This window comes from Musca autumnalis, unplaced genomic scaffold (genome assembly GCF_047663935.1).
Source record: "Musca autumnalis isolate F117 unplaced genomic scaffold, ASM4766393v1 scaffold_3, whole genome shotgun sequence".
Taxonomy (NCBI): Eukaryota; Metazoa; Arthropoda; class Insecta; order Diptera; family Muscidae; genus Musca; species Musca autumnalis.
The window spans coordinates 115877127-115887722 of NW_027411866.1; the positions used below are offsets into that span (position 1 = coordinate 115877127).

Sequence of the window (10596 nt, forward strand, 5' to 3'; positions counted from 1 at the left end):
ACCACTTTTACACATTTTGCGTTCCCGTACACAAAATTTATATGAAAATCGTTTACGACTTTTACAACTTTTACCACTTTATAAAGTACGGGAACAGGCCATATGTGATTGGGCGCCAGTTGTTTGTTTAATTTAGAGATAAAGTGTAACCAAGATCTATTTAACAGGTCACGTAAGTTGCATAAATACAACTCTGTTTTTGCAAAAAATTCTTCAATATGTCAAAATGTTTGTTTACGTTTTCATACAATTTATTCACAATAACAAAAAATTTGACAGATTGAAACCAATCAGCTGGCTGTTTTACGCCACCTTATTATTTCATCATGAGTGTAACGGGTCATGATTGGTTTCAATCTGTTCCCCAAGGTGGGTTGAGATCCTACGAACTGTTAAACTCTACCTTTCCTGTATTGCACTCCCTCCAACGATCATCGTATGCGGATGATACTACAATATTGGCGTCGGGTACCTTCCCTTGTTGACCACATGTAACGCGATAGGCCGGTCTGTGGTAAGCTATGCGGCGCCAGTTTGGTCCGCAAATGTAAGTGTAACGCGATGGAAAAATATTCAAACCTTTCAGAACTCCGCCCGGAGAATTGCAACCGGGATCCTCCTAATGTCTTCAGTGACCCATTTGCATGAGGAGACATTTATCTTCAGCAAACCTTTTACTCGATGTTTATAGCTTCATTAAGAATTGCAAGTAATTTTACTCTAAATAAATATTTACCTTGTTCACATACACATGTTTTTTAATAATTTATTAACTATCTATACACATTTAACAGTTTTGTCTCTTTGCTTTTGCTAGAAATAGTAACTAGAAATTTATGCATTAAAGGCTTCTTTTATATCTTCTTCTGGTATTCTTTTTAAAATTTGACTATATAGACTTTCTTGATCATATACATATATGTATCTGTGTTAAAATTAATATAAATCTTATCTTATATCGTTAGGTACATGACAACATTTGATATTCACATTGAAATTATGAGACCACATAGCCACCTAAAAAAATATAAAAAACAAAATTTATAAAAAATATTAAAAACGCTATTAAAACTATTGCAAATGTGTACCTCATAGTCCATGATGTTATCGCAAAAACTCAAATCCATTAACTGCAATTTTTTACATTTTTGCAAAATACTAAAAGGAAGAAGAGTTGGATAGCATTAGCAACTTTATGTACATTCCATATTACCAAAACTTACTCATAATATCTTTCTTTCGATATTCCCAAAACTCCCATTAGATCCAACTGTTCTAAATTGGGACATAGATTAGCAATATCTTCTAAATCGCGATCCGTTAGACCACGTACAGCAGCCAAAAACAGCTTCTTTAATTTGGGACAATTTATTAGAAATTCCTTAAGGCTATCGCCTAAAGTAGCTTCACGTAAGCTGCAATATAAGAACATGTTAGAAACTTTATGAAAGGAGTGAAATAGTGTAAAATCTTACCACCAACCAAAATCAACTTCTTCGAGATCATGACACTTGGACAATGCCAAGAGACCGTGCGCCGATAGATAGTGAGCCTTCCACATATCAAGCGAAATCAACTGTTTATTGTATTCGGAAACATGTACAGCCACATCATCCATATTTACAGCAACATTACAAAATGCTGGAATGAAAATTAGGAAAAAAAAAATTGTGAAATAGGTACAAACTTCATGAAGTATTATATGGTAAAATAAATGAACATAAAAATATAACTCACTCCACATACTTTCTGAAAGAAAGGGTGCTTCTATGCAACCCTTTTTGAAAGAAAGGGTGCTTCTTTACAACTTTCTGAAAGAAAGGGTGCTTCTTTACAACTTTTCTGAAAGAAAGGGTGCTTCTTTACAACTTTTCTGAAAGAAAGGGTGCTTCTTTACAACTTTTCTGAATGAAAGGGTGCTTCTGTATTTCCTTTCTGAAAGAAGGAGTGATTCTATAGACATTTCCGGAAAGAAAGGGTTCTTCTATACAACCTTTATGAAAAAAGGATGCTTCCATAGACCCTCTCTGAAAGAAAGGATGCTTCTATACAACCTTTCTGAAAGAAAGTGTGCTTCTATACAACATTTCTGAAAGAAAGGATGCTTCTATGCTACCTTTTTGAAAGACAGGATGCTTCTATGCAAAATTTCTGAAAGACAGGATGCTTCTATAGATCCGTTTTTATCGAACGTGCCTAACGCCACTCTTTCCCACCTCTTCCGAACCGTGGGGGCGATCTCCCCATTACGTAGGGATCGCGTACACGTCATGATCCGGAGCATGACGGGTAAAAAGTTGACTTTGAATACCAGCTACATAATTTTCTTCAACAGCTAGTATATTTTATAATATTATGTATATTCTACGCATTAAGATATGAAATTAGACTTGATAATATTGATATCTACACCAAAATCTACAATAAAATATAAAGAATTTCTGAAAAAAGGTTGCTTCTATAGATCCTTTCTGAAAGGAAGTATGCTTCTATAGACCCTGTCTGAAAGACAGGTTACTTTTATAGACCCTGTCTGAAAAAAAGTGTGGTTCTATAGACCATGTCTGAAAGAAAGTGTGCTTCTATACACCTTTCTGAAAGGAAAGGTGCATCTATACACACTTTCTGAAAAAAGGGTGCTTCTATAGACACTTTCTGAAAGAGTGGGTGCTTCTATGGACTCTTTCTGAAAGAATGGGTGCTTCTATTGACCCTTTCTGAAAGAATGGGTGCATCTACAAATCCTTTCTGGAAAAATATGTGCGTCTATAGATCCTTTCTGAAAGAAAGGGTGCTTCTATACAACCATTCTTAAACAAAGGATGCTTCTATAGACCCTTTCTAAAAGAAAGGGTGCTTCTATACAACCTTTCTGAAAGAAATGATGCTTATATAGACCCTTTCTGAAAGAAAGGATGCTTCTATAAACACTGTCTGAAAGATGGATTGCTTCTATAAAACCTTTCTGAAAGAAAGGGTGAGTGGTTCTATATCATATGTTGTTGCAGCAACAACAACAATCTTTACATCATTATCAATATCAAAAGGGAATCTATTTCCAAAATCATACTGAGCGGTATCATATTATCAGCATTTTTAAAGCTAGTTTTCTAATAAACTACTTACCCAAATTTAAATGTTTCAATTTTGGATTACTCTCCAGCATTGTTAGCAACAAGTCCTGCTCTATTACAGTTTGAAACAGATCCAAACGATCGAGATTTTTTAAATTTGCCAAGCAACTGAAATTCAATAAGGGCGGACTCAAGGAACAATTTCTCAAGGAGAGCTCTAGAAAAATATGAAAACGAAAACATTTTCAAGATTTTTCCTTCTTTTTTCCGTAAAGGAAACATACCCTTTAAATTATCACAGACAATGCCAATTGTCTCAATACAGCTAGAATTTAAAAATTTCGATGAATTTAAACGTAAATGGGTCAGAGTGTCACCACGTTGTTGGATGAATCTGTGTAGAAAAAAGTGATGATTATTATATTATAAAATAAAAGAAAAGAGTTTCCTTACTTTTTAAATTCCGTAGGAGATACTGTTTGTATGGTACAACCACACCATGACATATCCAGTTTTTTTAAGACGGTTGCTCTCTTGGCCAAAGTCGATAGCAATTCAGTTGATGCTAAATGCCAATATGGCTTTAAATTTAATTCACTATACAGCAGAGGATGTGTTGAGACATCATAAAAGAAACGTGACACCTGGCCAACACGAAATAATGATATCAAATCTAAATAGCTAAAGATTTTCAAGACAATATCGAACTGAAATGAGGGAGATTATACAAGGATTGTTTTTTCGAGATTACGACTTAATTATTATTGTGAAAATAGTTACCGGCATATCTTTTAAATCCACTTTAGAAACTTTTGTAGTGTCTTGGTCCTTTGTGGCTGATTTGATTTGCACATCTGTCACAGCTGACATAAATTTATCTAAATCATGATCGAGAAAATGTTGCAAACGTGTCTGATAGTTATCCTTGCAGATTGGTCGAAATTTCATATTCTGTAGTTTACTAAGTATGGAACCTGGAAGTGAAAGGGAAAAGCGCGATTAAAGATTACGGAAAGGATTTAATGTCTCTTTTTGGTTTTTGTTAAAAAGATTTTAATTTTCTAGGAACTCTCACTTTTCACAAAAAACTAGAAATATACATAGGTACAATTTTCAAGACATTCCCGAAAAAGTTGTAGCAATGCTAATATGTACGTTTGTATTTCATTTTCAGTCATCTGGTTCTGTGTCCAGGTTCAAAAATTCTCCAAGCTGAACTGATTTCTTGATAGTCTTGGGAACTCCCTCTCTATATATGTATATATCATGGAGATATCTCCCTATGTGCTTGCGTGGATAAAGCGTGTCGAAAACATTTCGTTGTGCTGATGCACCTGTAAAATTTTGGCTCTTCATAACTTACCACAGCACCCCTAAGTGTTGTTGGCCAGCGACTTGAGGACATTGTTCCTACTTCTGATTGTTGTTGTTGTAACAAGTTTTTTTATTTTATTTTTGTAAGTTCGTTTCCAGCTTAATCTGACATTGGGTCTATCTCCAGTTCTAGAAATGTGGCGGTTTTAATAGGATGTAACCACATAACTACAAGAGTGAGTTGAGTAGGTTTGGCAGGGCAGTGTGTCGCATGCTGGGCATATGTTTTGCACGGTGTCATGCGCGGACGACGTGAACATGCTGTCGAATGTGACCCATAGAATTTTGGATAGTTTGTGGTCGGAATTTTGTTACCATGACCAGGGTTTCGGAGTCGGAGCCGGAGTCTACGAGTCGGAGTCGAGCAATGTTGCTGGAGTCGGAGTCTGTAGTGGGATTCTGTATCTCATTTTTGCTGTTACCGACAAAAATCGGTAAAATTAAATTGCAAAATTATGACTAAAAACATAACGAAAAGTTGGCATCACTGTTTGTGTCGGAAGAGGTTAGCGACTACTTTTTATTCATCGTTAACTTATCGAAAATTTTCGTTAATTATCGAAATTATAAGCATTTTAATTTTACCGACAATTTTCGATAACAGCAAAAATTAGTTACAGAATCCCACTACTGAGTCGAAAAAAATAACTCGACTCCGGGCAAAATTTTTTCCGATATTTATTAACACACGGTTTATTTTATTCTTATATGAAAAATAATCGAACAAAAAATGATGTTGGCCCGTTTATTTATATATAAGAAAACTATGAAAACATGTAGGCAAAAACTATATTATACTCCATTACAGGATGAGGCATTTTAAGGATATTTACTATCATTTGATTTATATGCAAGTTTCGTAGTTGAGTTTTATATTTAACGAATGTTCTCTCAAGGAATATCTTATGAAAAACCCAACATAGAGACAAAATTGGAAACTTGTACATATTTTATTCATTTTGAGATGTATTGAAAATTACCCTCGGAGTCGACTCCGGAGTCTGGAGTCAAGAAAAAAGTCGACTCTAGAGTCGGAGTCGAACTAAAAATGGCTCGACTCCGAAACCCTGACCATGACTGCTCTCACCTATGCCGTCCATGTGATGAACAGAGTGGCCTGCATTTCACGTACGACTGGCGTCCACACATATAATTGATTATCTAATGTTTAAAACTTGGGCGCAGGGTTGTCTGCTCGATGTCCTCAAACAGCGTGGAGTGCTTGACAGTATCAAAGGCTTTAGAAAAGTCAATCGGGCGTCCTCATTGAACGTGCAAAACGTACAGCTATCAATCTGTTAAACCAGCGCTATACCCCTCTGGTCGTTTCTGAGGACCGAATGCCACAACTTCTGATGCGCATTAAATTCCTCCAAGACCACACGGTTATGACCTACCAAAAGCGGTCTAATGTCAGGCTTGTAACCTGAAGTACAGCTATTTATTGGCGGTATGTATACGTTCAGCAAATCTACCCCGGCAGTTCCACACCTAACTGCTAGGCTTAAGCGAGATACGTCTGTATTGAACAGACTAGTGCAATAGGAAATCATATTGTGCTGATTTACCGGTAAAACCGTCGCATCCTCATGAAGATGGTCCTGGTGTCAAGAGAGGCATCCTGTTTCAGTCCCCAAGTCGGAATTTGGTGAGTTTTTAATATTCTTCCATCGACAATGATATCCAGCTCAGTCTTGAGTGGAGTGGATTTTGACGGCGAAATTATTAAAAATCTGCCCGCAAAAATATTGAGAGAAAGGCCATTGGAGTTGTGCTATTGAACGACCTAATTCAAAAACGTATGAGTAACGTCATACAAACTAACGCGTGATATTACATATATGCAGTTTGTTCATACAAACGACCGGTGTCCATTGAAGCATAGCTCGTTCAATATAGTTCAATTGACACAACACTAATAGTCATTTAGTTTTGCACATGCTTCATTCTTTTCCACTAGTGATGACATCATGGAGCAGTCATTTCTCATGAAAATGAAACCACCTTAAACTCGGAGGTGGCGCTAGGAGCATCACAAGGTACAAGTAAAATAGTATCGGCACACCCTTGTGATACGCCAATTTTCATCTTGCGGTATTTTCATGTCTGTCTACCATTGATGTTACCAAGCCACATTGGACCATGTCGCTTAGTCGCCCGGATAATACATTTCGTGCCGTAGACTATCTCTATAACAGAACATTCTAGAGTGAACAAAAGTTTACCTTTTCGTTGTCTTTCATGAAAATCCAAAAGTGTTTGCAAATTACCCATATTAAATTTACGACCACTCATAAGGACAGCATCAATTTCCGTGTAATAATGAAGACGTTGATGATTGAATTCCAGTCTTATAGTTCTACAAAAGTATAAAAAAACATCAGTTTGATATGCTGCAATTCTCTCTATCTAGTTGCTGGCATACTTAGTTGGTAGGTGTATTCTTTTCAGTGGTGGTGAGAAACGTCTAGCACGATTAACTGTGTACGGCGGTCTAGTATAGAATTCTGTATCCTCCCATAAACATATCCATGTTTTTGTTATTGTATACGACCAAATGCGTATAACGGCACCCGGATTAAATGTTTCAAAAATAGCTACTTCGTCGGGTATAACATAGTCTTCAAAGTACAGGACAATAAAATCTTCTGATGGTACGGCGGGTAAACTTTGTGGATGAATTTCTTTGAGACGTGAGGGGGCCTTGTCCCACCAATCGCCATAGGTGCGCTAAAAAAATGTGTTTTATTTTTAACATTTACATTGTTTTGTTTGTCCAACTTACCATGGCAAAAGTTTGTGGAAAATCTCCATATTCAGGATATTTGGATGGCCTTCCAGTTATATTCGGTGCTGTATATGAAATACTCAAATCGATGCCATATTGTGAACTAAAATCCAATACACTATGAGCGTATTGTTCCAGTCGATAGTCGGCATAACAAAACCCCTCCACATCCACCAATGCCCCAGCCACTTCGGTGTAGTCATCGGAATCCGAAGAGCTACCCACAACGGAATGAGACCGAATTTTTAATGGCACATGAACGGCGACTTCTGTTTCATTTTTGACTTCGTCCTCCGTTGAGGAGGACATATCTTTGTTTGATGTATTTGTAGTAGTGTTTTCGTTGTTATAGTAGCCACCGTATGCTCGACACAATCGTTGCAAATATTTTGTCAGTGTCAATAGCTGCTGAGGTGAAAATCCAAACCAGCTATTAACCCCACCGCTGGCGGCACCTCTTGCTCGACTAACAATTCCCGTTGATGCAGCAGGCGTTGAAGGGGATCGTGTTGTCCACAAGTGCCAGTCGAACACAATTTTGAATGATTTTTCCGAACGCAACAACAATGAAGAAAACAACTAAATAAATATTGGGACATAAGTAAAATGTCTGTTACTGGTCTTTTTTCGTATAGTTTGGGTGGGTATTGAATGTCTTCCTTTTGTTCTTAATGTCCACCCCACCATCCGTGATTTATGGGGCTTCACGACAACAACACAAAATGACGACCTTTAAAAATCGACAGCAACAACAATGTTTAACAATGTTTCGCAGCGTTAAATTTTGTGCCGGTCTAAAAGTGTTGATTTTCTTTGTTGTCTTCCAGTAAGTCGTAATGTCAAGGTCGTAGTGTGTTTTGATTGTTTTCTTTTAGCACCCAACTACTCGTTCGTAACAGGATTAGATTAATTAGGTGCCTTCTTCTGTGTATTCCTTTTTTCTTGGCTTACTAATTTTGCAAATCAATCTCGCTTCTTTTAGCAAGTTTTTTTGATAATTTATTTGGGACTTTTTATCTTTGTATTATTTTTAATAAATGGTCTGCTACTTTATTTTTTTTTTTTTTTTTTGGACTCCTTGTCCTCTCCAACTAAAGAGACGACAGCATAAAAGGTTGGCGATCCTCCGGATACACGCGGCCAGGTTATATTCAAAAAGTTAGGCGGTTATATTCCCAGTCTGCTACTTTAAAATTATATTTTTTACACAATTAAATTAGCTTCTTTGTTTTTCAACTGACTGATTTGTGTATTTTTTTAAGCAAAACAAAGCAAGAAATAATCTTCTTCATGGACAATCATTTTAAATTGATAACATTATTCTACATGAAATGGGCTATGTTCAGTTGGCACAAACATATGAGAGAGTCTGAGTTGTATTTACAAACCCATGGTACAATTATTACAGGTAAAAGCAAGTCCCAGCTGATTAGGTTCACCTGTAATACTAGTGTCAAATACAATATGAAGTTTATGAAGTTGGTCTTTTCGTTAATTGTCAATTAATATTTTTATATTTTTTTCTTTCTGATAAACAAACATTAAGGCCCCCACTCATTAGTCAGTCTGACTGCCAGCATTTATGGTAGTATGTGTAAATTTTTGAAATTTTGAGAATGTATGTGTGAGTTTTCCAAGACTGATGAAAATCAAAATAGTGTTCCGAATGTAACTGATAGGTTTAAGTTAGTTTAGTTTAATTTCCGTTAATTTAAAAATTTGAATTGTAACGTAAAGTTTTATTACGCAGTTACTTTATTTAAGCAACAACAACTACCATGTAGAATTATCTTCATCATTCTAGTTCTTTACATGTTACTAATGTGCCTTTGTTTCCATTTGTTTTGCCATAATCGTTCAATTATCGCCCAGTATTTGTTTTTGTTGTACTTTACTTTGTCCATTACGTCATGTCTGTATTCTGTGTTTGTATCCCGTATATGTGTGTTGTTCGCTAGGTGCGAGTGTGCGTCTGTGTGTTTGTTGTTAGTTGGCTTCTCGATGTTGCCAGATGCATGCTCTAGATACTTCCAAACGACAAATGTGGGCATATAAATTTGAGTTGCCGGGCAAACAGTGAGCAGTTGTGAATTTTATACCGAAGTGTAAACATCGACTAGTAAAGAAGTAAAGTAAAGCTGTGTACTTAGCTATAACAGTCAGCTCCGAATAAGTGTAATAAAGTAAATAAAGCATTGTAGAAACGTAATCTAAAACGAACCCTGTTTTATTTGGTACAAATCGTATCGGGGAATAAAACAACGTCTACACGGACATTAGTTAAATCTAATTCTGTAACAATTGGTGTCAGCAGTGAGATTACGATCATCCTACAATGAAGTTTAAGGATCTACGAGTGGAAGACTTGAAGAAGGAGCTAAGTAAGTTGGAGTTGTGTTCTACTGGCAACAAGGCCGAACTACAAAAACGCTTGTTGGAAGAGTTCGAGCGCCGTGGAATGAACATCGATGAATATGAGTTCGACGGTAAGGAGGAAGTCGAGTTATCGGCAAAGGACGAATCCAGCGTTGAGGAAGTTTCGTCGGTAGCTGCCAGGGGTGACGATTTGAAATCAATGCTGGCTATGATGATGCTGGAAATGAAATCTGACAACTGTAAGATGTTAGAAGAGATGTCTAGAAAGAATGAAGAAACTTCCAGACTTGTGATGGAAATGAAAGCGGAAAATTGTAGAATGGTTGAAGAAAATTCCAGTAAATTGTTAGAAGAGATGTCTAGAAAGAATGAAGAAACTTCTAGACTTATGATGGAAATGAAAGCAGAAAATTGCAGAATGGTTGAAGAAAATTCCAGAAAGAGTGAAGAATATTCCAGAAAATTGGAGGAAAAGTTAGAAGAGAACTCTAGAAAAATCGCTAAGGGCATGGAAGAGAAATTAGAGGTAAATTCTAGAACAATTAACGAGAAACTCGAAAACATCACGATGGTGATTGAAAAGAGAGTAGAAAACATGGAGGTACAAATTAAAGAGTTGGATAAAAAGATTTTGTCTGTTGACGAGAAATTTCTGGCTCAAGATGAGAAGATTCTGGGCATAGAAAAGAAAATGTCGGAACTGGAAATTAAAGGCGGTCCAGTGAGAGCTATCCATAACGCGTTAAAAATTAAGCCTCCAGTGTTCGACGGCTCTACCTCTTTCAATGTGTTCAAATTACAGTTCGAGACCGTGGCTGCTAGAGATTCTTGGAACGACAACGACAAGGCTGTATCACTACTAATGGCATTGCAGGGCGGTGCTGCTGAGGTAATACAGACTATTCCCGCCGCTTCTAGAAACAGTTATGGAGATATTATGGCTGCTCTTGAACGTAAGTACGGTGGCGAACATAAGCAAAACAT

General features: G+C 36.7%; 1 protein-coding gene across 2 annotated transcripts; it reads right to left on the reverse strand.

Moving 5' to 3' along the window:
• Nucleotides 1–731: 731 nt before the first annotated feature.
• Nucleotides 732–8549, reverse strand: Fbxl4 (F box and leucine-rich-repeat gene 4). 2 transcript variants are annotated; one of them, XM_073974008.1, is made up of 11 exons: nt 7234–8549; nt 6874–7178; nt 6674–6807; nt 3855–4048; nt 3528–3781; nt 3359–3468; nt 3127–3291; nt 1476–1641; nt 1224–1415; nt 1089–1158; nt 732–1017 (listed from the first exon to the last, which is right to left on the reverse strand). In XM_073974008.1, the coding sequence occupies exons 1-11, from the start codon at nt 7543–7545 to the stop codon at nt 949–951; spliced, it is 1971 nt and encodes a 656-aa protein (XP_073830109.1). In that variant the 5' UTR covers nt 7546–8549; the 3' UTR covers nt 732–948. The 2 variants fall into 2 exon arrangements, with proteins under 2 accessions (XP_073830109.1, XP_073830110.1); XM_073974009.1 differs by having other exon boundaries at nt 6719–6807; nt 7234–8124.
• Between the last annotated feature and the right edge of the window lie 2047 nt (nt 8550–10596).